We start from the raw sequence: 27,112 nt of genomic DNA, 5'->3' as shown, positions 1-27,112 counted from the left end.
GAGGCCAGTGCTCCCTGCAGCCGAGCTGCCTCCGGTGCAGCTTTCCCACCACTAAAGACGGATTGGGAGCGCGAGGCTCCCGGGCGGGCAGGATCTTGACAGTGCTGGGGCAGCTGCTTGGGCCTAGCACCAGGAATTGCAGCGGGCTTCCCTTTGGAAAGCCGTGCGGATACTGCGAGGGAGCGGGGAGCTAGATTTCTTTTTTAATAACGAAATGGCTAGAGAAAGCATTGATAGCGTGAGGAAGGGGAGGGAAAAAGAATGGAAAAACTTGAATTTATTTACAGGCAACGTTCTTGAAACAGGAAATCCTTTTTTTTTTTTTTTTTTTCGTCTTGCAGTTCCTGTGGAAATCCCACCTCCTTTCAGCTCTTCCGTGACTGCCCTTAATTCCCCTCGCCTCGGGGCCGGCCTTATTCGGCAGCGGCGGAAGCGGCCGGTGCGACCGCCCCGGTCCCGGCCCTGGCCTCGATTCCGGTCCCGGTCCCGGTCCGCAGGCAGGATGCAGGTGAGGAGCGCGGCGGCCCCGGTGCTGTCGGTACCGGTGCCCGGGCCCGGGGCTGGGGCTTGGTCCCCACTTCGGAAGAGGAGGGGAGGGTTTGTCGTGTGCGGCAGTGGGCTGCGGCATTTTATGTCTTTTATGTCCCCTTGCCATAAATAGACGGACTAGTGGATATTTTAAGTGCTTAAGCAGAAGGCTTCTAAACAGTAATAGACTCTGAGAAATACACCTGGAGAGGAAAAAAAAAAATAGGTGTAGTGGGAGAGGGAAGACCCTGCCTCCCCCTTTTCTGTCTGTCTGTCTGTCTGTCTTCATAAGCACTGTTTTGATCTGGAGAGGGAAAATAAAAATCGCAAATGAATGTAATGGATGCTACATTGGTGTAAAACCCTGCAAAGCTACAGGCAGGTGTTCCGATTTCAAAGGATTTGTGGGCTACGGTTGAGTCGATATGGTACCAAATTAGTGCTTACCACTAAACTTTCAAGATTAAAAAAAAAAAATCTTGCTGTGTAACTTTGTTGGGACAGTTTTTTTTTTCCGGAGCTTTTCAGCAGTACGTTGCCTCTTGGCCTTGCTTGCACTTCTGCTCCCGCAGCAGCTCTGTCATGGTGGAGACGCAACACCCAGCAGTGATACAGATAGATACAGATGTAGATCCTGTTCTCTGGAAATGGCCTCGTCTGCTAGAGATGGGTCATGCCCGTCTCCCCAGGAGTGTGTGTAGTCACACAGACCCGAACCTGCCAGGGAGACGTCGTTTATGTTCAGGACTATTCCGGCAGGGCCGGCACGCTGTGTTTTCTGACCAGCCCTTCCGAGTGTAGCGACTGCTGGCTTGGTGACCTGCTGTGCTGCTGTATGTGAGCATGACAGCCAGCCGGCTTCCCCTGTCAGCCGCTTCATTTCTTCTTCCCTTTCACCTTGCAAGAACTATGATGTTGACTACGAAACTTTTTTTTTTTCTTCTTCTTCTTTTTTGTCCTGCAAAGACCTGCTTCTCAGTAGGCTAGTGTAAAATAAAGTCACTTTTCTGGGTACCAATTTGGGCTATAAGGAAGATGCTATGTCTTTCTGATGGAGTCCTGAAAATCACCGCGTTAGGAGTGCGTTATTTCTCTTGAGAAACTTGCTTGTGCTAGTTTCCGTATGTGGCAAACTTCTCCTTAAACGCACATCTCTGTTTCTTGCTTTCCTCTAGGACCCAAATGAGGACACAGAGTGGAATGACATCTTGCGCAAAAAAGGTATCCTTCCTCCAAAGGAAGACCTGAAAAAACAAGAGCAGGCAAAAGAAGATGAGCAGCTTCAGATCCTGCAGAAGTCTCTTGGTGAGTGCCCGGGCAGGCTTGGGCAGCAACAGGGTAAATGTTGAAATGGTTTCTATGAGACACTTGAACAGCTAGCAATAATGTGGAAATGAGTCTGTAAATAATTATTTCCTTTTCTAAAAGTATAAGGGATAGCAAAGCTAATTCTTCCTTAGTGTCACCATCTATTACAATATTAGGCAAATACATCCCTAAGTGTTTAGAATTACTCCACTGCACCAAAACATTGCTCTAGATGTCAGCCCTCTGATTTATATGTATAAATCCTCGAAAACTGAAACAAGCACAGTTGGAAGGGAGCCATAATGAATGTGATAGTATAAGTATCTCATCATTGTCACCTCCTTTCCCTACTATGCGTTATCTTTTGCTCTGTGTGTGTGTTAGGTACCTCCCTGCTACAGTCAAGCTAGCTCAGGTACTCATGGGCTAGCTGTAGCCACCCTTTGGGTCCAACTCCTTTACAACACCTTTCCAGCTATATGTCTAAAGTGTGTAGTAATATTTCAGAAAAATGCACTCACAATGATCTTGCAGAAAAGTCTTATCTCCAATGGTTATTCTTTCCTTAAAGTAAATAAATTCTGATGGACTGCTAAAAGCTGTTGAGTTTTATTCCTGAAACAAGAGTTTTGCTGATTTGGTGTTTCTTGCATTCTAGTGAAAACTTATGAGGACATGACTCTGGAAGAGCTAGAAGAAAATGAAGATGAGTTTAATGAGGAAGATGAAAGAGCTATTGAAATGTACAGGTCAGAGCAGCATGCAGAACTTAGATTTAATGAAAAGTGGAGTTAATTTGGGGGTAAGGGGATGGTCCTTTTTAAATGCCATTAAATATTGTTGAAGAGAAGGGAGGAAGGGTTTTCTTAGGCCTGGTGCTAGAAAATCTGAGTTGTGCTTCTGGTCTTGCGTAGAACTTCTAAATATTTTCGTTAAGATCCTTGAGTTAAATTTTGTCCTTTGTCTAAGGACAAAAAGAGAATAGCAGGGGTTTTGATGAGCTCTAAAAATCACTTCCAATCTGTTTCAATTTTTGCCTGAATGAAGTTATAGCACTGCAGATTTACATAGTTATGAAGTAGCTTTTCCCTCATCCTGTTATATTTTGCAGTGTGGTATCTGCAGAAGAAATGTCTGCTCAGGAGAAAAAGGGCAAAAAAATACATTCCGTGGAACAGCTGTGGTTCTTCACATGCTGGCTGATTTAACTTGTGATGCAAATATAAGAACATCTGTTTTGGTCTGTGCTAACTTGCTTTTGTTGTTCTGGGAGGCTGGAGAAGTTTGTATCTGAAGGCAAGTCTTCAGGCTAGTAACCAGCCTAGTTAAGAGTTGTTCTGTCAAAAATGCATCTTTCTCAAAATTTCTTTCCCATTCCTTGCTGCTCAGACAGCAAAGGTTAGCAGAAATGAAAGCAGCTCAAATGAAGAATAAATTTGGGGAAGTTTTGGAGATTTCAGGAAAAGATTACGTTCAAGAGGTTACCAAAGCTGGGAAAGGAATATGGGTAGTTCTGCACCTCTACAAACAAGGGTAAGTGTGTTTTGTCTGTTTGTTTTTGCTCTTAAAACTCTCACCGTCAATAGCTGGAAATGCTATAGACAAATTCATAGTTGATGTGGAAATTACGTAGTTGATTTTGGAATTTAAGAAGCAAAATATTGAATTAGTAATTTCATTGTTGTTGACTGAGGTCTGATTAACTTTAAACAGATGCTATCACAATATGACATTATTTTGTATATGTGGCAGTGATTTCTCTTCCTATCTATCTAGCTGCTGCCGGTGAAATACTGAGCTCTGGAAATTATTTTGGGTAAAGGAAGTGCTAGGGGCCGTGCATTCAGAAGAATCACTCTTTGTCTCCTTTGACCAGTTTTCTTGACGAAATGTCATGAGCAAGGGTTCAAAGAGGTGTAATAAGTTGCTAGAATTTTCTAGAAGAGGTTAGAAATATTTGATTTATTCTGTTGTTTTGCTCATCACCTAATTCCATCAGGGGTATGCTTTTTCATCTTTTGCATCTCTTTTGCAGGAGCTACTTGTCTTTCTGTTTTCCCTTACTCATGCAGTATTCAAATATCATACCTTATAAGCCAGTTTCTCTATATGATAGAAGGGCAAGTTGTATTGCTAATATATTATTTAAATCAATCAAAAAACACTCACAAACCCTAATTTCCTTTGAAAAAAAAAAACAAAAAAAAATAGAAATTTCTGCTGAGTCAGATTATTCTCTGATTTGTCCGCCCCCCTCCCTTTTTTTTTGTCCTTCTTGCCTGTATTTGTCACTTTTTTTTTTTTTTTTTTTTCAGAATTCCACTCTGTGCCTTAATAAATCAACACATGCAGGCGCTGGCAAGGAAGTTCAGAGACGTGAAATTTCTCAAAGCGATCTCCACCACCTGCATCCCCAACTACCCCGATAAGAACCTGCCTACGATATTTGTCTACCTCGAGGGCGACATCAAAGCCCAGTTCATCGGGCCACTGGTGTTCGGTGGCATGAACCTCACGCGAGACGGTGAGTGCCTCCCTCCTAGTCCTCCAGAAGAGAAAAAAGGGGAAGAGAATTCCAGCAAACAGCTTTGCTGGGAGGGGAAGAAAGGAAGTGAGGGTTGGAAGAAGGAGGAGGTAACTCGGATCATATGAGGAGGGTGCAGTCCTGGACACGTCACGTTTCCTCATCATTCTGCTCCCTTCTCCCCTGAACATGGGGGCGAGGGCCCTTGGGGCACCTCAGTGCTCTGTGCTCCGGCTCTTCCCTAAAAATTGTCATTTGAAGCTGCTGGGGCAGGGACTGATATCCTGAAGCAGTGCTGGGTGGCAGAGGTCAACAGTGGAAAGGACTTTTATTATTTTATTTTTTCTTCATTTTGGAGAGTAAATGCAGCTCTGAGATGTGACCTAGAAGATTTTACTTGAGTTAAAGGGATGCTTTCTGGGTAGATTTATTAGTCCAGATAACTGAGGTTGTTTTAAGGCAAGATTTTAAGAGCATTTTTATCTGAAATGAACTAAAGGAAGTGGCATTGCAAGGTCTCTGTTCAATGCTGTCATTTTGCCATTCTGGAATAGGATGCAATGGATTTTTCTCTACAACCCTGTAGTTTGCAGGTTATCTTGAGTGCGTGCTGTAGCAAGTGGTCCTCCGCCTGGGCTTTAAGAAGGGGAAAAGCTCACCAATTAGATTATTATTTTGGGGATTATATCTAAATGTAGTGGTGTGTAACTATAGACTGAATCAAGCAATAGCTGCAGAGCTTTTGGTCTTTTTTTTTTTTTTCATCTTTAGTACTTTTATTTTTTTATCCCTGGTGGGAGGGAAGTGTTGTCCAAAGGTAATCGAGTTAGCTTAACTTAGTGACCAGCTTTCTGTGAACTGAAATAGCACTTTTTTTTTTTTTTTTTTTTCCCTTTCCTTCTTTCTCCCCTAAGTCTGTGAAACTGGATGGCTTGAGCTGGATATTAAAGACAGCGTGAAGTTATGGTCATTAATCTGGACCATCTGAAGGAATTTGAATTTAATGATAGGGTTGCCAGCAGGAGTGGGAGAAAAGTTTCACCTGAATATATTGTATTGACCTGCTACCACTTCCAGCGTAGGCCTGTACAGTAATAGGCCTACCACTGACAGAGGAGCTTCTTTTACCCTCTTGCTAAGGAGCTAATAATAATCAATGCACTGAACTGTGTAAGAGGAATTTCATTTTTAAAATACATTCCTGTAAATACCTGTATTTCAGATGTGTGAATTGAACTGCTGAAACTTCTCTATCCCTCTGCATCCCAGGAAATGATTTATCTCCGAGCATCCTCTGTCTGTGCAAACTCAGTGTATGATTTCTAATAGCTCTAATGCATCAGAATTATTCTTTCACCCACAGTGGAGGTGCAAACTTGTTTTTTCGATATGTGGTGACCTGATTCTTCAGCAGAAAAAAATGCCCTATCGACAGGGGCTGCTTTGCATCCCTCATCTCTGGAGGTGGCTCAGCTGGAGAGGATTTGGGAGATTGCCAGGGGCTAGGACCAGGCGGTGTAGGACGGAGAGGAATATAGCAAGGCCCCCAGGCCTGGTGGTAGGAGAAGAGCTGGGAAGGTAGGGGAGAAATTTGGAGATCTGGGGTCTTTCTTCCTTTTCTTCTTTTTCCTCCCTTCAAAAATCAACCAGAAAGGTAGAGTGCTCTATATGGGGGTACATAAGTGAGGATATGTCAAAAAGAGTAAGAGTTTGAAACTTTTAAAAAGCCATGTTTCATTCCCTGTGTTCATGTGCCTCTCTATCTTTCCCCACGCAGAACTGGAGTGGAAGATCTCAGAATCAGGTGCCATCAAGACAGACCTTGAGGAAAATCCCAGGAAGCAGATTCAGGACCAGCTCATGTCCTCAGTCAGGATGTCTGCCCCGAGCAGAGGGGAGAGTGACTCGGAAGATGATTAACTCTTGCAGCAGCATCGAGGTGATCCAGCGCCCTGGCAGCCGGTGTTCCTGCCTAGAGACCCTGGGCGAGCTCGTGGAGATCTTGCTGAGCCACCAAGGGTAGTATTTAAATAGAGCAATTTAACTAGAAATTATTTTTGTTTCCTCTTTAAATTTGTTGTAACTTCACTGAAGATCCTGAAAGACGTTTTATATTATGAAGCCTGAGTAAATCTATTCAAAGTTTTAAAATACAGACATCACTAAAAATAGATGTTTTTTGTCATTTTTGTCTTAGTAAATTGCTGACCTGTTCTCAGTTTGAGATATGAAGTGGCCTAGAGCGTTTTTCTGGTTTTTATCTAGCTTCTATTTGTGTAAATCAAATCTAACTCTATGTTTAAATTCAATCAGTTATAGTGCAGCATGTTGGCTGCCCTGGGCCCTGTAGATGTGGGACAGTCTGCACTGCGTGAAGAGTTTCCTTTGCCCAAAGGAGGAGGGTGGCAGTCTGTGACATGGCTACCAGAAACCAGCACTTGGCCACGAGTCTGGACCCTGATGTCACCAATGACAGCGGCATCTCCAGGCATTGCCCAGTTACTAAATTACTGTGTCTTTCCACAAAATCAAAAGTTTGATCTGATGCTGCAGTGGTGCCGTGTCTGAACAAGAAGGAAAAGGATGTTTGAAAAGCAGATGTCTTTCTGTATTTATATATATATATATATATATATATTTTTTTTTTTTAGAAAAGCCTTCCGTCTTCTCAATATAAAAATAACAATTAACACTAGTATAAGAAGAAAGGGAGCTGAAATAAACCCTTAAGTACAGATCAGTTGAAACTCAGGGGTGCTGCTTGCTTTTTTCAGGGCGGGCGTAATGTCCACCTACGCTTTTCATTTGTCTGCATTTGAGCTAACAAGCTCTAGGTGAACGTGCTACCAAGCCTGCCCCAACTGCTGGTGGGTTTTGTGGGCGGTTGGTACAGAGTACAGCATTCGGTAACCAGAGGGTTTTTTTATTTTGTTTTATATTAGTTTATAGTATCTTTCAATCTTGTTTCCTTCATTCAATCTCCCCAGTCAAATCAAATCAGTGTGTAGTTTAAATGAGTAAATGAGGATTTTTTTTTTTTTTTGGAATAAATTTCAGATGAACTTGTAGGATCTTGATGCAGAATTTTCTCTTTGAAGTCTTGATTCTGATTTAAGCATCACTTACAAAAGAGAGACAAAGAGAAAGATTTATTTTTGACAAATAGCTCATCTGTTCTGCTGTTCAGTGAGTGACTCACACTGTTTTGCCTATCCACTTAGAGAGAACAGGAAAAGGATAGAGGTGTGTGTGGGATTTTATATTTGGTAGCTTGTTTGTTTGTTTGTTTTTTCTTTTAAATCTCTTTTTAAGTTCTTAGTGTGATATGATCATGTGTAAATAAAATTTCCCAGTTTGTTTATTCTAGCTGCCTTTAAAACCCTCAGTGCAAATAAGCCAAGTGCAGCATGATACAAGATGATGAGCACTAAATATTAAACATAGCAGCTTCTGCTGGTGCTGGGTTATCCAAAACAGTATCCAAGCACATTTTTTCTGCATCATCTTAGCAATATAAGAGGAGGACCGCTTTCTCCTCTTAAGCCCAGGAATTATTTTAGTTAGTTATTGGTAGAGGATTACTCTCACTTGTGTTAAATAGGCAATGGTAGAAGAGATTTTCCTTATCCCAGGGTGTCCTTATTTAACTGTGCTTTGGCTCATGTGTTGGAGTGACCTCCTGGCACATGGACCATCCTTCTTTTGGAGGGCATGTGCCAGTCATCACCCAAAGGACCTGGCAGGGGAGATGCCAGGTCCTCAGCCTGTCTCTGTTCAGGTCTGCTCCTGCTAAGGTGCCCCACTTGCTAATACAGACCCAGCCATGCTCTTTTCAAATTCTGTTTTTGACCGCAAGCTTATCAAAACTTCAAGGAAGGTGGGGGAGGATATACAATCTTTCTTGCATCATTGCTGCAACAGCTTTCACATGAAAGGCAATCAAAAGTAGGTAAGGCTTTGAATATTTTGTTCCTTTCATTGTTCTCTGTCTTTATTTTCTCCCACGTGTGTATCTTGAGGAGGTTGGTTGTACAAAACTTTGCTGGTGCCTTTTTGCTGACAGTTAAGATCTATTAATGGCTCCCAGCTTGAGTTTGTGGCGTGAACCCTCCTGTGCAAAGGTGGTGCTGGAGCCCTTTTCCTCAGAAACTTTGGACTTTCCCTGCTTGCTCTTGTCCTCTCCTTCAGATGTGGCAATACCCTTTTCCTTCTGGACTAGACCAGCAAACCAGTTTTTGCAAGATGTTGTCCTCTTAGCAGAGCAGCCTAATGCCTGGCAAATGAGGCAGGGCTGTGGGTAGGGGCTTGAGCCCTTCAGGCAGAGGTGAGAAGGGACATTTGCTGACACTGATGGTGTCCTGTGCAACTGCAATCGCTGAATAACTGAAAGAGGACTCTTTGCATCATGGGCTTGTCTTCCAGCAGGGCTTTAAAGAAGAGGGTGCGTACCTTTCCTTTTTGTGCCGAGTCCCATCTGTCTGTCATGCTGGCACTTGAAATGCCTGCGCCGAGCCGCTCGTGGGAGCTGGGCTGCTGTAGGGGCTTCCCTGCCCTGGGCACACCGCTTGGAGCAGAGCCAGGGCATCGTTTCCCTGCACCGTTACTGGCACAGGAGCTCGTAGCTCTTTGCAGTGGCCCGGGCTGCTCATGGCTGCTTCGAACAAAGTGAGAGCCATGACCCCCACATTCAGAGTTGACCTGGGTGGTCCAAAAACAGCCCGTTGTCCAGTGAGGTCTGTTTTCAGCACTCCCACATAACAGTTCTGTCAACTTTCCCCTTCAAGGAGTGAGCCAGGTCTCCTTCCAGATTTTCCTTTTGGGGAAAGCACCCCTTCCTCTGAGCACTCCTTGCTTCTGTGAGGGCTGCAGCAGTGGCTGTCTCGCCTTTCAATAGGAGTCATTGACCAACATATTGTGAGTCAAGAGAAGCAGAGCCAGAAAGTTTGATTTGTAGCATTATTTTGTCTTGAGCTGCTTAAGGTGGGGACAAGTGGCCACTAGATACTACTCAGAAGGGGGCAGATGTGAGACCAACAGAAAACCAAACAAGGTTGAAAGTTCTGCCAAGCTGCTGAGGCCCATGCAGAGCATAAGCTTGAATGGTCTCTGTGCTCCTTGGCATTTGCTTAAGCAAGCAAACAGCTTCTGATAATCTTGTTCTCTTTCTTGCCAATCATATTGCCCTGCTCAAGGCCTTTTGTATAAATTAGATCTCTGCAGGAAATGGGTAATGAGATCTACTTAACCTTTTGGCATAGCAGAAGCTATGGAAGCGCATGATAAAGGGGAATGAGCTTTAGTTGAAAAGGAAACTGATATCTAAATAGCAAACCAAAACTGCCAATTAATATACACAGCAGTATGAGGCAATCTAGCGCAGGAAAATAATTGGAGAGCCTGAACCCTGATTTGTAAAGGTTTGGGGCACCGTTGCTAAAGGCTCTATCAACATTTGTGCAGCCTATCAGCAATTAGTGTCACCTCAGTGATGACTTCTCAGTGGTGCAAGGAAACTTCTTATGCCAGCCACCAAGGGAGAGGTGAGAGGAGCCAACCCTGAAAAAGCTGCAGAGACTTTTAGGAGTCACAGCTCTGCGTAATGCTGTGAAAACCTCCCAGACTCATCACCCACAATGAAGCAGGATGAAGAAAATAGCTCTGGGTCACAGACGGGTGAGAAGAAAGCCTGAAATATCAATGTTAGCTCTAGCCTCCATATTGGTGTGCGTGAATTGCTCTTAGTGATAGTCACTTTGGTTTTTGGGGAGATGAAGTGTAAGCGAACCTATTGGTTGTGAAAAGTGCTCTCTTCCCAGCACAAGCCTGCAGTCTGCTGCTTGTCCAGCATGAGTGAGCAGCCATGCTCAGTTCATGACCAGAAAACTCACTGGTCTGGTTTTCCCTTACACGAACTCATTCTCGCTCACGATCTAAACTCAGCAACCTTTGCTGGACCTGCAGGGGAACATTTTACTTGCGCAGAGAGAACTGTGTGCTGTGCAAGACAGATAAGGTCAGGGCAGGGAAATTGAAGCTGCCAGTTCTCCAGGTGCTTACACCCACTGTTAGTCCCACCATGGCTGAAGGACCTGCACGCAGGCCGAAGTGTCTGGAGGACCTTGATCTCAGGAGGTGAAATGGAGGAGCGTCCATCAAAACCTGTGTGGCACTGTGCTTGTTTTGTTCAACTCTCTTTGCCTGTGCTTGGGATACCTGCAGCCACATCTGCATCCTGCCTGGGTCTAGGCTGTCCTCCTCATGCCCAGGCACAGTCAGGTGGATGGCTGGCTACTCTGATGGCCAGGAGTCCAATTTAAGTGAGATGATTCGCAAAAGAAAACCAGATGGGCGCTTACATGTGTGCTACATTGGGCTATGTAAGATAAACACCTAATGTTTAGGTCTTAAGCTGGCATAATAGCTGAAAGTGAGTATTTCACTCCCAAGAGTTCATGAAGAAAGTAACTCCAATCCACACCGATTCCATGAAAGCAGAGATGTACTTTTTATTCCTATGTTGTAAATTCATGTTTCCAAGAATTTATCCTTGTTCTCTGGCAATCTAGGGAAGTTTTCTATTTTGCAAGCTGTGTATCAATAGGAAATGAGACTCCTAATACAAACCTCCGTCACTGAGATTGGACTTTTCACAGCTCGCAAAGGAGAATGTTTTCCCTTCTCTATATGCTAGTCACTCTTTTAAATCACTACATTACTAAAACTCATCTATTCTCTGTCAATTATTTGGAGTGCAGTGCATATCCAGTTGAACTCACTTCTCATTACAGCCCATTTTAAATCACTCCTCGTTTAGCTAATTCAGTCATCACAGAATTGCAGGAGGCATATAATATTTTATTGATGCATTTAGTTCATCACAGAATTATAGAAAGTACTGAACTTCCTAGGTCTATTTGCAGATGGCTCTTGGGATGCAAGGGAAGGCTTCATTCCTTTCCTTGAAAGACAGTTCTAGATTTCAGATGAGAGCAATCAAAAAAAAAAAAAAGAAAATCAAAGCAGCGAAGAATCTCTAGACTTGCATGGGAAAGTGATGAACAATCTGGCTTGTTTTTGTTTGTGTAAATGTTTCATTTTTTGTCACCATGCCAAAATTTTCAGAGTCTCACCAGATTTTAGTATTAGGATTTACAAAACTGACAGAAGAATCTCAGATCAGATTAAAAATAGCAGGAATAACATCAAGTACTTCTGAGGTTATTTACATTTAACATGTTAAATGAGCAAGGAATTGTACAACCTAAGGCAGAATAGTCCCATCTAGCAGGAATTAACTGACAGTTAATGAGATGAATGCTATTTATGTGCATTTGTAAGCTTTTTAATACATCTAGTATAAAAAGTCTTATTTTTGTTAGTATATTGAACAGTTTAAACACAAATTCCTTACAAATATAGTTCTGCTGAAGGCAACTGTTACAACATCTGTAGCGAGAAGCCCTGGTTTTCCAAGACCTATTGTCTACATCCAAAGTGACACTGCCTCCTGCTATTGTGTGGAATCCTGATTCCATTCCCTTGAAATGGGAAATCCCTGGGAAAACTGCCATTTACAAGGAGGGCAGCAGAACCAGTTTGGAAACTTTTCTCCTTGCCTCACTGAAATTTATCCATCTGTGAAATAATACAGACTTTGGGGTGTTGGAAAATTTGATTAATTTTCTGCTTGCATGAAGATAATTTCCTGTTATATAGAGCTGTAAATAGGGATGTATTGGATACCTCAAGTTGAATTACTGTGGCTTACTGTTCCTGAACCCAGATGATGCTAGGACTGACTATGAGGGCTGCTGCCACAGTAGGAGATCATCAACAGACAGTGCTACAGCACTAAAGCAACAACTTTTTTTTTTTTTTTTTTTTTTTTTCAGTGATAAAGTGCTGGTGGTCAAAAAGGTGCAAATTTTGGTAGGATGAAGCAAAACCAGGAGAATGCAACATATGGATTGGGTTTTCCTCCTTGTGATGTTCCCAAACTTCTCCAGCTGAAGTACATTTCCTCTGGCTATATTTCCACTGGCAAATTTAATAGTCCTAGAAAACTAGGATGACCACAGAAAGAAGGAATTTTTGGCCTGTGCCAACTAGTACCATGGCCCTAAGCAACTTTTAGGAGTAGTTTGTGAGACATAACATTACAGAGGTCCTCCTCAATATGATGTCTCAATGCCCTGAAATTTCCTGAGATGAAATGCTGGGGAGTCACAAGGAAAGTAAACAGGAGCTATCTATTACAAAGAGGAACAGGACACCATCTGCCTTATGAGCAAACCTTGAAGAATCAATATTAAGGAGAGTGATTCAGGCATATTTGGTGTGTGACACACTAGTAGAAGCACTGTTCTTCTCGAAGGTGGGCTTATTCCATATGTCTGGGGGCACTGTGCTGAGGCTGGTGCAGCAGATGAGAATATAAACCACAGGCTGAGGGGGAGATTTTGGTGCAGTCTCATATAATCTTCATGTTTGCTGGTTTCAGCTGACAGGAGAGGATTAAAAAAAAAAAAAAGTAAATATGGATGTATTGATAGGTAGAGAAGTGCCACTGGGGAGACTGCAAGTAAGTACCACTGGTCTTGTGAGTCCTGTTTGTCCCTCTATGCCAGAATTTCCTGAAAATAAGTTCTCTGCTTTGTCATACTTATTGTGCATCTGCATGGCTGTTAACATTTGCATATAGTCCATGAATAACGAATGCATTTCCATTTCTTTAAAAAAAGTAGGCTTTTATAGAACTTTGTTAGCCCCAATTTTCTGCTATTTTATTCATTTCATTGTGATACAGCTGGGTTTTTTTACATTAATTATACTTAATAAAGCACTTTGCAAGATGAAAGGGAAACATTTGCTAGCACTGAAGGCAGTTCAGATCTTGCTGTCGTTGTTTGAAGATTGGAACAAGCTGATCTTATTTAGGGAGATTTCTCCATTCAAGGGCTCAAACTCTGCTTCAGGCATCTTTGAGTTTTCAGGAAACAAAGGAGGGGTATACTATGTATGTGGAGTAACCTCCACAGCACCACCTCTCACAGGCACACAAAGTAACCGTAGTTGTGCACAAGATGGCAATGTTCTCCATGAAAAGTACCTTGCTGCCTTCCTTGGCTGTGCTGTATTCTGTTGGTGTGCTGTTACACATAATGCTGGTTTCGGGGAAATATCAATGGCAATGGGATGCTCAGTTCTCTGGTATTCAGGATTGAACTCTCTGAATGCGTACACCCAAGAAAACCACAGACAGTTATGACATTTGAATACATCCCACTGCAGGCAGATGTAAATCTGTCACACAGACTGGGCATCCGCTTGTTTTTCCTGCATTCTTAGCTGACTCTATTCCTGTACAGGAACTCGAGTATCCATAGCATTAATTCTCATCAAGAATAACTGGCTGTACACATTTGTGATTCGCTCAGCACCATGGCTCTAGGCATCTTGTCCAGAAACATGTCACATCTAAATCAGTCTTCAGAAAGGCCTTTGATCTGAATACAGTAAAACCTGAGCAATAGCTTTAGCCTGCCTGTACCAGAGCAGTCCCATCCCATTGATTTCAACAGGAGTGAGCTGTGCCACATCCTCACTGTAATTGCCTGTTTGAGATAAGATAATTCCTATGCCTTTCTCTAGGATATTGTACTTCTGTCTGGAGAAACTCCTAGACAAGTAGATGGCTCTTGCTGGGTGAACTACAAAGGGTATGCAATAAATTCCTGATTTGTAAAGCAGAGAGTACCCTGGCCCAGAATTAGTCTCCTCTAGACTGAGAAAACTGTATGATGAGTGACAAAGTCAGGGGCTAATATCCCTGTGCACCACCTTATCTGTGGTGCTAAAAATATATACAACTGGCAACTTGAAAACCAAAAAAATCATGTTAGACACAACATCGGTCTGAAATAAGAATAACAAAATATTGATAAAATATTTATCCAAATTGATTCTGCAAGTGTAAGTATCTTCACAGTCCTTTGACTTTCTGATCACCTAGAGAAACGTCCCTGGATTGGAATTACGGATACCTGCTTAGCCAGACGGCTCCCACGCCAGGAGGCAGATAGGCTGGCAAAGGGTTTGAGAGCCTCTCCCTAATCCCTACAGACACCAGCAGCCTGGGCAGCAGTTCTGCAGGGCAGCAGCTCCCGGCTCCTGGCAGCTGAGCCCCGCTCCAGGACGTTGCCATCACCGTCTTCTCCCCGCTGCAGCTCCACTCCCTGGTGCAGTAGCGTGGAGGCACTGTGGGTGCCTCTTCAGGAACACAGCGGGACCTGTCTGCTCTCTCCGCTGACTAAAACTAATTTCTGGAGCTGCTCAGGGCACGCTGAGGCATGGCCCCTTGTGTTGTTTGCTGGGTGGGAGTCAGGGAGTTGCTCCCATGGGACTGTGCTGAGGCTCCTGGTGGCTATGAGCAGGGGTACAGTCCAGTGTGCTCCATCCACACTGTGTAATCTATTGAGGAGCTTTTTGGTGGCTGTCATTCATTGAGCAGACTAGGAGGGATCTTTGCCCTAGTATGATACTTCTTATAAGGTTCTTGTCCTAAATTCCTGCTAAAGATGATCCAACTCATTTTCACAGATGCACTTTCCTCTATTTTTTGTGAAGTAGCTTTTGTGAGGGGATAAGCTGGCTCTAGTTTTTTATGGCCAAAACCAGGCATGATGACTGAGAAAGTAATATCAATTCAAACACTTTTATAGATAAGTACTGGGTGCTGGTTGGGATGTAATGCTGCGTTTTGCAAAGCCACATTGCTAGTCTTGTGGAATCCTATGCCTATTTATTACACTATTTAGTACACTATATGTGAAGTTTCCTAAGATGGTCTGGCCCCCAGGCAACCAGGCCTTTCCCTCAGTGTCTGATGCACCGATTACCCTGAGGAAACAAGGCTGCAGTAGGCACAAGACACAGATTAAACTTCTCACACCATCAGAAGGCCTCTCATAGGGCAGGTGCACAGCACATGTGGGCACTGGGGAGAGGAAACCCCCAGAGGCAGGTGCATGTGATGCCCATTCCACCCCACCACAAGTGCCCACGAACACGGCACCCCACACATCTCTATTCCCGTGATGTGAATAATTTTCTCTTATTAGAACCTCCGTGGAGTTTTTCAAACCTTAAATAACCTGTCTTCATAATCACTCTGGGAGGTAATTAAGCAGCCCGGCTATCAGCTGTGGAACTGAACTGTGGAGTTGGCATCTGGAACTTGGATGAGAAATCCTTTTCTTTTGCAGGCTGGGTCATGAAACATGAATGTAAGTAGTTTGAACCAGGATTTCTGCTTCAGATACACCATGACATCTATCCTTAAGTTAGATTTTTAGAATGATCCGATTTTCTAGTCCTATTCTCAGAGCATCTTCCCTTGAGACGGAATCCAAACATACCTTGTTAAAAAAATGAAAAGAATGGGAATTGTTAACAAAGCCAAAGTGTACCTAGAGCAGGATAATTTGGAGAACATCACATGTGTTGTTGTGTCTTATTGCAATGCTATTGTCTCTCTTTGTATCAGGTTTTAGCCTAATCTGTGGTGGACTGAAGTTTTTTTTTCTTTTTCCTTTTGCCATGGCAACCTCACTATGGTGATTTCAGGGCTACGAGGCTTTATATTTATCTTGACCAGCATGAAGAAGTCTGAGCCTCATTAGCTGAGGAAGGTGGATGGGTGGCATGTGGAACACACTGCACATGAGACAGCACTTTTTTTTCCCAGGGCAAGTGGGTCATTCGTATTATCTACACTAGCCACAAGTTTCCTTTTGGAAATACTGAGTTGCTAACTGTTCTCTCTGTCCCGGGGGAAGAAAATCCAGACAGATGGCTTCAGAGAAACATCGCCTCTTTAAGGCAAGATATCCTCCTGGAACAATAATTAATACTGGTGGGATTTTTTTATTCTTTTTTTTTGAGAAACTTGGAAAGAATTCAGTATCACCAGAGGGCATTTACACAGAAGCCTAGCAGAGGACAGAGAAAGATAAAGAGGGTGAAAAAAATGCTATGACAAAACAGTGATCCTATTAAAATGACATTGAAGAATTCTATTAGTGCTCTTTGCCCCCTCGCCTGCCTGCCTTTGAAGATCTGGGGCAAAACGCAAGTGCTTGTCAGCCAGACAAAGCCTACAGATAATCCCTGCCAAAAGGTGACATTCACACATTGGGCCCATAGCCACCAGCCCAGCCCAGGCTCTGGGCTGCCCACACCAAGGGCTGAAAAGCTGCCCTGGGCTGCCAGGACTCACGCCCTCCTCGGCACAGGGATGCCAGGGACAACTGCAGGCAGGGCTGCTCATCCACGCAGAGGCTGAGCTGGCCCTTCCTTCATGGAGTCACAGGAAGGTGGCACCCATACAGCGTACAGGTGGCCTCCATGTCCGAGGAGGCTGGTTGTCACTTCCACAGCCCCTCCACTTATGTTGGGATATGCGAACGTGTTCCACCCTGAATGAAGGACCTTCCTGCGCAGCTGTCTAGGGCTGCAGGTAAAACCCAATTCATGTTGAAAGGCCATTGCTCGAACTTTGGATATATTCACCCTTATTGTGGGTGACAGTCATAGAAACACACAGTTGTATGGGAAGAAACTCTAGATCCTAAGCTACTTTTTCTAACTGAAAGGTAAGCAATTCCTCAAGCAGGCTGCCTATCAGCAAATACTGTGCATTGCCGTGCAGCGTTACACACCGGCCTTTGGGGGAACCATGAAGCTGAGTGCAAATATTGCTCTCCATCCAAGAGTCCTGGGAAACTGCAGGAAGTTTTTCCCTACTACGAGCTAAGCCTTCTCAAATTTAATTCCAGAACTTGTGCTGCCAGTATGTTCCAGCAAATGTCTGTTTATGCAGGAGTATCTGGTGCATCATGGACAGAATTAAGAATGTATTCTTTTCTTAGATACACTCAAAATAAATTTTGAAGTCTATTAATTTTTTTTTTTTTTAGGGAAACCTATTGCGTGATGATCAAAGGGAGAATTTATCGCTCTTTGTAGAAGAGCAAATTCTGTCTTACCTTGGGAAATTAGTAGACGCACTGCAGAAAACACATATGCCATCTAGAACAAATATCTGTCTGCTCTACTCAGCACAGATAATGTCTCAGCTGGAGTTTGCTGAGCGCCAGGCTCTGTATCCCCAGAGGGAGAGGGTCCCAGTGGAAAGTACCCAGAGGAGAGCTTCAAGGACCATCTGGGGGCTGAAAATCAGGATCAGAAGAGATGGCTGCATTGGGGTTGCTTTGCTTTTCCTAAATAAAGAAGATTAAGGGTAGGAAGGTGAGAATGAAAATATTCCTCAAATAATGCAGAAAACTGATACTGAAAAAGTGTTTTGTTTTTTTTTTTCCCCCAGGTGGAAAGAAAGAGAAATAATAAGTTCAAATGGAAGCAGTGATGACTAGGCATCAGAGAAAATCTTCCTAACAGGAAGAAACATGGAGAGTCTGAAGTCTACATTGACCCCAATGCTGGAGACTTTTAAAGCCAAGTTGAGCAACTTTTCCTCCTGGGCAGAAGAAAGGAATAGATGACCTTGGGAGGATCATCCCAGTCCTCCAATTCAAGGGATTGTTATGACATTTTAGAAAAAAATAATTCACCTGAGGAAAAAACAAAAACAACAAAGCAGCTAGTATCAAAGAGACAAGTTGAACAATTAAACTTAAGTTTTTATTAACACTTTTCTCCTTCTTAAAACCTTCTCTAAGCATCTGGTCAAGCCTCCCCAGGTTATTTGGTATGTCAGAATTAGAGCATTAGAAGGTGATGCAAATTTAAAAAGAATATATAAAGAAAAGACGGTTATATGTTTCAGTACTGAACTGCACTTACTTATCTTAGGACATTTGGAGCAGGATCACTCTCTGGAAAGCTCACCTCTTATCTAGATCATCCAGGTAAGGAAGGCAGATTTCCCCACTGTGTTCTTCAGAAGGCTCTGTAGTCTCAAAGGTGGTTTGGAGAGCATTTTCAGAGCATTCCAGGAGCAGGAATTACACCTACTCTGAATGAGGGCTGAAACTCATGGGGGATGGAAATAAGTAGAGAGGATAAGAACACTGCCAAGTTGGCCACTGCACCCTAACCCACATTGGCAAGCTTCCTTCTCTGCCTCTCTAAGGTGACCTCTCCAACACCCTTCACACAGCTTCACAATTCTGCCAAGTAGGATTATATCCTCACTAAGGAAGAATTTACACGTTCCATAGGGCCTGATGAATAATGATTGCTGAAGACATATCCCAGTATTAAATGGAAAAAAAAAAAATAATTTTTTTTTTTGCGGTAAGGGAAAAGCAGCAAGAAGGGAAGAGGAGAGCTATAGTCCTTGTTGTGATTGGTTTTAAGCCCTAGCAACATATGCCTGTGTGGAAGGAGTCCTCTCACAAGCCTTGTGCTGGTTAGAATTTAATTGCTTGCTGATTGTGGTGCTGGCAAACTGGTGAAAATAGAGATGATCCCTCATAAAATTTGCAAGAGCTTACACGAAACCAACTCAATGGAATATTTTCAGTGTTGTCTAAATATCTTCTGGCCCAAGATTCCTTTCACTAGAAAGCTGTTTTTTTAACTGGACCAAAGAATTGAGCAAGAAGTCCATCTGGGAACTGTTTCCCCAAGCCAAGGTATTTTTTAAAGTAGGTCTCTGAGTTTGCAGTTTGCTTGAGAGGTAATTCGGGTTCAGGAGCTGCATGGAAATGCATTTGGAGCCACATCATCAGTCACAAGGTCAGAGAGCCAGTGGCCACTCTTAATTAACTTCCAGGTAGGCAGGAGCTGAAACTCTGCACTTCAGCCTTATTCAAGCAGAGAGAGAAGCACAAGTGTAAACAGCTGTAAAGAGCTGCCAGGAAAGGCGAAAGCTGCATTTACCTTTCACTTTTTGCCTTGTGTGGAAAAAAGGGAATGGAAAAATCAACTCAAAGGAAGCTGCACATGGACTATTTCCCTTCATCTTTGGAGGCCAAAGTCATCAATCTTCTCTCACACATGGAGCAAGTAGCTTATTGAGATACCTTGTGATTATAAACTCTGCCCAACAAAATTACTGAGGGTAAAAGAATATGGGGCCTTGTGGAACGATCTGATTGGCAGGACAATTACGTGCACACTGCATTCTTTCATTTCCACTGGAAACTTCATGTAATTACAGCTCCTGTTTCTGCCCGGTGTTATAGCAAAGGTCAGAAGAGGTGATCACACTACTCCCTCTGGCCTTAAAAATCTATTAACCTTGCTTAGCACCATGCCTGGTTCTGACACACAGAAACTCAATACCTGTCCACCAGCAGAAAGCTCTCTTGTCAAGGAGGAAGAAATAGGAACAGTGAGGTGAACAGAGTTTCTCTCCAGTATTTCTGTTGAAATTGTTGGAGAGAAGCTCCCAGACAAGGCGCTTGGCTTCCAGGTCCAGCTGGATTTTGGAGGCTCTGCAGAACTGAATGGGGACTCTTTGCAGGAGTGGGTCCCATCTGTACAATGTGCTGCAGAGCTCTTGGGCAAGTGATGGGCCATGATGAAAGAGGCAGATTGCAAGGATCACCACACTCATTGACAGTGCTAATTTCTCAATTTAAGGCAATGGAAGAAAAAGAATCTGGTGGAGAGTTGCTACCCTTTCCTACAAAAGGAAAGTTCTTAAACACAGGCAATTAGGCTGCCCCAGAAACAGTAGAGAAACCCACCATCCTCTGGAGACTGCGATCTTTATTTTTGCACATAGAGGGCATGGGTGCTTTTTTGAGTGAAGATCCTGCTTATTTATCAGCTTTCTCAAGGGGACATGTCTAGAGAAATGGGCTACTGAATGTTTGTCATTAGTCTGGGAGGTTGCCTTATCAAGCAAGACATTTGTTTACCTGAAGGTAGAGATCTCTAGGCCTGAGCTGGCCAGCATTTTACTCCTTTTGTACAGACTAGGAGAGATGGCTAAGGTCAGTTAGGCAACACACCCTCTGGAAATGTCCGTTTCCCCGCATTATCTACAAAATGAACCTTAGGTGACCAATTCAGGTTTCAATATCTAAGAGAAGTCCAAGTTAGGTGAAATTCCCAGCAGCCATCTAAGCAAAGCCTAAACCCCTTCTCACCAATGACATAGATGACATTAGACCCCCCCCCCAAAAAAAAAAAAGCTATCAAAAAATCAATCATTAGCTTAATCCATCCAGCCTAACACTGCTTCTGCTGGGGCTGGTGGTGGTTTGGGCAGTGATGGGGAGCAGCTGGGAGCACATGGGACAAAGTCCAGCTGTTCCTTGCGCCTCCCATCATGTCCTTGCACAGCCAAACGCTCATCCCTGGGAGGTGCTGCATCCACAAGGCTCATGAGAGGAGTCTTTAAGCTGTCATCTGGCCTCCAGGCGCATAGAACAAAGCTTGGACCACTCTGGGAATTGAGTCATTCTTCTTGATCAGGAAGATACTCAGGAAAGTAAACATCTTGAAGTTTGCACTGCACAGTCCTGTTTTCAACAGTCCAAATTAAGGGCTTGGATGTGGAGTCTGTTTTGTGAGAGAGAGCATTTGTGTAACTGGGATCCATGTGATTCCCTTTGGAGGAATATTTACAAAGAAAACTGGGCCTTGTGTTTTCTGACATTTTCTTTGACTAAGAGGTCCTGTGAGGACTTTTACAGAATACCAATTAGACTCACACGTTAGCAAGGGAGAGCTGTTGATCGTTATGTGCTTCATGTTGTCTGAGGTGACTGCACAGTAGAAAAAAATCAGAACTACTCACAATCAGCCTATCCTACAGGTGCAATAGCTGAGTCCTTTTTTTCAGTGAGGCGAGGGGTGTTAGGAGAAGTGGCATCTTTCCTTACACCATCTGCTCCCACAGTCAGCACAGGGTGGTGAAGAGGGCAGCAAGTGCTGAACTGCTTTCAGGTCCCTTAAAGTCCAGTGGCCCCAGAAGCACATTGTCCTTTTAGCCTGGGCCCATTTTTAGAGAAGTCAGCACAAGGAGCACACATTAATGTTATGGCACATCTTCTCAGTGATGAGAATCATGAAAAAAACCTATGTATCCTGTGGCAGCTATGTGTGGTGTTTAACAAAAATACATAAAATAAAATTAAAATAAATTCAAACTATTTGTTCTCCATTTTCACTCACTCTAATTCAACAAGCAGATTTACTTGCTATCTGTCTTTGATGCAAAAGAAAGGGAATATCTCTAATAGTGATATAGACATACACAACAAAACTCAACCACCTACACAGCTTTAATCAGAACATCTCTCATTGTTCACCAGGGGATTTTTTTCCAAACAACAGCTTTTAAGCTGACCATGACAGTTTTTCTGGGTTTACATCTCCATCATTTTTCTGCATTTATCTCCATCTGTTACATTATCCTTCCTCTGATTTATCTGCCCTAAACATTGACTAACCAGGATCAGGTGAAAGCACAACAGGTAGGAAGGCTTTGAGGTAGCTCGGCTCTTTGCTCTTCACCTGCCTTAGCACATGGCAGCTGAGACTGAAGCCCTTGGAGATTCGCCAATTCACCTGCCCCCCGAACAGAGGAACAGTGGAAAATGTCATTCTTCTCAACAGACATAGTCTTGCAGCTGATCTTGGCCCTAGTGCTGTAACTCCTTGCCTGAGCGTTATCCTCACTCTGCTTAACATTTCTGCTGCTGTACTAGCTTTAATCATGTAGACAATTTCTATACTGCAAAATAAAAGAGGGTCAGGTTATGAATGCCTAAGCCCAAAGACAAATGGCATTTTGGGTACAGTTCCTATAAACAGAGGTTCAGTCCTGACGGTCTGCTTACCTTCAGTTTGCACAAGCCAATTGTACTTACCTTCTAGAGAACTACCCTCTCCAGAAGAAGGAGAGGGTAGTTGCTGTTCTTTCTGAATTTTAATCCATTTAATAGCCAAAGAAAATTGTTTGAAGAAATAGTTGCTAAACTCAAGTTAATGCAAGGCATAGTATTTAGGTAAAACATATAACATTCAGCTTCTCCATGAACTCATTTAAAAACAGCTTTCAGTGCTAGGAAGAGTTATTTGTCAATTAATGATCATGTCCCAAAATAATAGTCAGAAGGTATGTGCAGACTCACACATTTGCATGCACACGTACACTGCCTGATTCATGACCCACTCTTTCTTAAGTTTTCAGGGCGCTACATGCAGAATGGAATTCTTATTTCTTTAAATAACTCTTTTCTTCCTTTTTCAATGAACTTACTCATGCTCTTTGAACTTCAAGGTAGAAAAATCAAAGGCAGTCACTGTGTCTCTTAGGAGTTCTTGACCTACTTTGCACTGATCAGTTCTCATCTCCTACCAAAATGTGGAAACTGTGTCAGGAGGATTTACACAATAAGTTGTCAAGAATGCTTTTTCCTTTATGCATTTCAAGGAAAGGAACCTAAAAAGAATATGCACAAACTTTAGGTAAAATTGTAGGAAAAGTATCTGTGACAACAGATAATGTAAAAGATACCTCTGAGGGCTCAAGAGGCTACTTGAATGAGTTGTCACACATAATTCAGGAAGGTGTCTCTAAATTCTGATATGTTGGTAGTAAAGTCAGAACTATTGCAGAATGAATTTCATTGGCAGAGAAAAAGGAAATTTGAAAACTTTGTGGGGGGAGGAGAAAAATATTTTTCCATTTGAAGAAAAAATTCCACTCATCAGACATTGCTCAATGGCATGAGATAAAGGCAAACAATAACAAGTAATGATGAAGTATGATCATATGACTCTTCATATTTAAAAAGTTTTTGGCACATAGTTAGAGGTCTGAGCTTTTAGCCACTAATCACAAAATATGTCTCGTTGATTGCCTCAACCCTGCTCTGAAAACGCGTTGTCTGGTGTATTTTCCTTGCTACTCACCCCATTCTGTTCAGTGTCTTTTGCGGCAGAAGACACTTGGCAACTTTTTTGACAACTTTTGTTGTCAAAGCGCACCCAGACACAAGCAGTGTTGGTTGCACCAGACAAAGATCATGCCAGCTGCAAGACTTGGCCAATTCTGGGCTAAAACACACAGTAAACAACGTGCACTGTGTTTTCTTTCTTAGAAGTGTTTCTGGCAGCGGACATTTTTCTACTGCGTAACAATGTAAGTCTATTGAAAATGGACATTGAAAATACTGGCTCAGAAGAGTACAAAGAATTTCATTTTTGAGTTGCCCATTAAGGGGTTCAATATTTTTTCATGTCAGTATCTGGGCGTGGGTGCATGTGCATGTGTGGGTGTACGCATATAAGTATCATCTGCTTCAACGCAAGCCTCATGTGGAAACTGGACACCCATATCTGTGTCTTTACATCTAACTTTACCTCTTTGAGGGACATAAGGAAGGCAAACCTGCATCATTACTGTAATCCATTCAGTACTTTTCCACCGATCACTGCCAGAGAAAGGCCTTGAGTTCAAGGGCCGGGTTTTTTTCAGTCTGTGAAAGACTGCCTGGAAGAGAAAGAAAATATGATTTAAAGGATGTTGGATCCTTCTACGACAATCCACTTAAAACTGCAGCACAGCTTCACTGTCGGATGGGTAAGCGGCACCCGATGTGACATTGCTCTTGTGCTGCTCCTTGATAGGATTGGTGGCCTGTCTTCAGTACAGAAACACTGAACTCCCTGGCTTGTCCTGTGGCTGTTCTCTGCACAGCAAGTTTTATCACCGTGCTACATGGTGCCTTCTAGGAGAGGGCTCCGACTTGCTGTGCTCTGCATCAGTCACATCTCTGCTCTAGGCCACCCTGGCCTGCGTCCCACTCCTCCTGGTCCACAGCTGTGACTTGCGGCCTCATTTTGGGGCTATCTTCTTTCTGCAGGATTATTTTCTCCAACATGGAGGTGATATGCAGAGACAAGAGACACTATCCAGTGTCTCCTGTTTGCCATCTCCTGGGTTGGGAGAGGAGCTGCATGACCCAGACTGATTGTCCTCCCTGCTGGCTCTCAGCCCTCTCTTTTCTGCACAGAGCTCCCTGCTATGTCCTGCCAAGAGGCTGCTTCTCCAGAGGGAAAATGGATGTGCTTGGAAACTCCCATTTAAGTGATCCCCACGTGGGATCGCTTCTCTTCTGCACACCAATATAAATACAAACATATACATATTCCCACGCAAGCATCAGGATGCTGCATGATGTGTATTCTCCACTGCACATTAAACCTACAGCCATCTCCTCTGCATTTCATGCATGCAACAGCAGTAACCAGGTAACAGTAAACTGATTTACATTCCTGAGCAATCATCCACAGCGATGCACTCCATTAAATGGGCGGAAGGTGGTTTACTTTCCATAATCCATGTTGACACGCTGGAAATGAAAGTGACAAAAATTATAGATAGCTCTTGGGCTGAATACACAAAGAGAAGCCCTGGAGGAAAGATAGGGGCCCGAGGGCTTCATGCTGCAAGGCACTAAGCCAGGCTGCGATGTGCTGAGTGCCTCCGTTCCCACTTGAGGTTGGTGAGAAGAGGATGCTTAGTCCCTCACAGGAACATAGAATGGAGCTCCCATTCAGGAAGAATGCTCATTTCTTCTCAATGTCTGATGTTGTCAGTTCTGCAGTTCAGAACCTTGTCTGCAGTTCATGCACATTAAAACAAGAACAACCTTTGAATTTGCTATTCTTCAAGTGGTTTTCTATTTTTTATGAAGGAAGGCCTACGTGTATGCCAGAGTGTATGTGAGGATTTAGGTCAACAAAGGTTTAGTTTAAAAATAAGGTATTACTGACCCAAAGATTGCGAAGGCAAGTGGTAGAGGCCGAAAGGGATGGAATCAATAGAAATTGCTGGAGAGAGTCTCAAATGTCTGGAATTTGTATTGAGCTGTGATCTTTTAAGCTATAGGACACTGAGAGCAAATAGAGATCAACTCCCAAACTGAGTCAGCTCACAAGCACTTGGCAATTCAACCTCTTTCCTCGGCAGCTGCTCCTTGGGTCCCAAAATCCAGTGGGCACAGCTAAACAAATAAATCTGGCTGCCATTTGTGTCCACTAATGCACAATGCCTCTGTGTTTCTGAGTTCAGTCACAGACACTCTGGGGTCTTCTGGGTTCCTGCAAGAGCCATGGATCCTGGAAAAATGATTCTACTTAAAATCAGTGCCTTAAAAACACAACCAAAATCAATCCCATGTTAAGACAGTCTTCAAAAACACCTATTGACTTGCCTCAAAAGGCATCCCCAAACTCAATACTCATGAAGCCAAATAAATGCAAGGTAAACATCTTTTGAGCAAAACTTACTAGTGAAAACTTATTAGTATTATGTTACAAAAATCTATACAATCTGCAGAGACTGAATCAAATGGCTGTATGGTCTGCTCTGTGATTCATTTTGCTTTCATGAGTAAGGGATGCTGGATGAAATGGAATATCCATGTAGCTACAATGTCTGGAATCTACGTGGTGAGAAAATATAATCACTTTCAGCCTGAAATCTGACAGTGACATATGTTTTCCATTGCTTTCATTAGGATATCAAAATGTTTCTGTCACATGATGAAACTCATTAATTCGTGGCAATCCAGATTAGATGCTGCAACCTCTAAACTAGGGAAAATCTTTCATTTAGATATAATTCTGAAATACTACCATCAGCCAGTGTTCTGCTAGCAGGCAGGATTTGCTATCACATTCACACATATATTTTTGTGTGAGTTAGACTTGCAGCTCATATTTTCAAAGTATCTATGTCAGTCTCTAGTCTCTCTTGCTTTAAATTAGATATATAACTGCATGAGAAAAAAAAAAAGAAAAAAAGGAAAACTGGCAGTGTCACCAGTAGCATCTCTTTACTCTAAACTGGAGATGAGTCAAGCAGAAATTAAATTATAATAAAGTACTATCTGTCTTACATGCCACCGGTCCAATGATCCACCAGGTCTGAGATAAATAACTTGTTTCTTTCTTTTTAGTGTGCTTTGAATACTGATCGTTTGAGTTTACAGTAAGTAAAATTAGCCCACTGAGTTTGGTGGGGGATAACCCCATCCTCTCAAAGAGCATCCTTAGCTGCAAGTGCTGTATTATTGCAAGGATATGTCAAGAGCGGAAAGCAGGTCCAAGAAGTGCTATGAGCCCCTTGGGAGCTGCGTGAGCCCAGAGCTCAGTTTAATATGTCCCATGGCAGGGCAGAGCTTAGCGGCTGATATCTGATGCTGGGCTGACCGTGGCCACACCGTTTTGGGGTCAGAACCACTCACATGTTGTTGCTGAGGAGCGCAGGCAGGATAAGGGTGCTCCCACCTGCAGAGTGCTGTGCGAAGGTATCCCCGTCAGCATCCCACAGCTCTGAAACAAATAAATAAACAAATAATGTGCATGTGCAGCGAAGGTGGTGAGCGGAGTGATCCAGCCTTCAGCTTTTGCGCTTTTCCAAGCAGCTTTGGTCTAGTCATTCCACCTACTTCTGTCCTAATTCCTCCTCCGCAGCATAGTGCTGGCTTCTAATTGCTGCAGAGATGACTTTATCAATGATCATGATAGGTTTGCATACTAGGGTGCTGAGGGGCTGTATACATACCAAGTAAGAGGAATCAAATAGAAAGATTGACATGCAAAATAAAATACTGTAATAGCTGTGTTATTTATTTATTTATTTACCTATTAACTCCCAGAATTTATAAAAGGACAGCAAGAGATGGCAATCAGCTCATCACACAACAGCCCATCACAATCCTCCTTCTCTCCTGTGCTGTCACTGTGTCCCTGCTGAAT

The 27,112-nt window shown here is 43.1% G+C and overlaps 2 protein-coding genes across 4 annotated transcripts in view; both read left to right on the top strand.

Moving 5' to 3' along the window:
• The window catches only part of MAP4K4 (mitogen-activated protein kinase kinase kinase kinase 4), a 602,555-nt gene that overhangs the window by 76,607 nt on the left and 498,836 nt on the right, over positions 1–27,112 (top strand). The gene's annotated exons all lie outside the window — the stretch shown is intronic.
• On the top strand, positions 415–6,533 carry PDCL3 (phosducin like 3). The gene is made up of 6 exons (XM_088538343.1): positions 415–508; positions 1,704–1,833; positions 2,495–2,585; positions 3,226–3,369; positions 4,152–4,360; positions 6,138–6,533. The coding sequence occupies exons 1-6, from the start codon at positions 503–505 to the stop codon at positions 6,278–6,280; spliced, it is 723 nt and encodes a 240-aa protein (XP_088394469.1). The 5' UTR covers positions 415–502; the 3' UTR covers positions 6,281–6,533.

The sequence above is a fragment of the Tinamus guttatus genome, unplaced genomic scaffold, assembly GCF_059628265.1.
Source record: "Tinamus guttatus ecotype Peru unplaced genomic scaffold, ASM5962826v1 Tinamus_guttatus_pri_ptg000002l, whole genome shotgun sequence".
In the NCBI taxonomy this organism is placed as follows: domain Eukaryota; kingdom Metazoa; phylum Chordata; class Aves; order Tinamiformes; family Tinamidae; genus Tinamus; species Tinamus guttatus.
The sequence above is the reverse complement of the archived record's forward strand: the minus strand, read 5'-3'. Positions and strand labels throughout refer to the sequence as shown.

Excerpts from the sequence above, each read along its gene's own strand:
- PDCL3 (XM_088538343.1), top strand. Across the intron at positions 3,370-4,151 it reads CTGCACCTCTACAAACAAGG|AATTCCACTCTGTGCCTTAA; the intron begins GTAAGTGTGTTT and ends TTTTTTTTTCAG. Across the intron at positions 4,361-6,137 it reads CATGAACCTCACGCGAGACG|AACTGGAGTGGAAGATCTCA; the intron begins GTGAGTGCCTCC and ends TTCCCCACGCAG.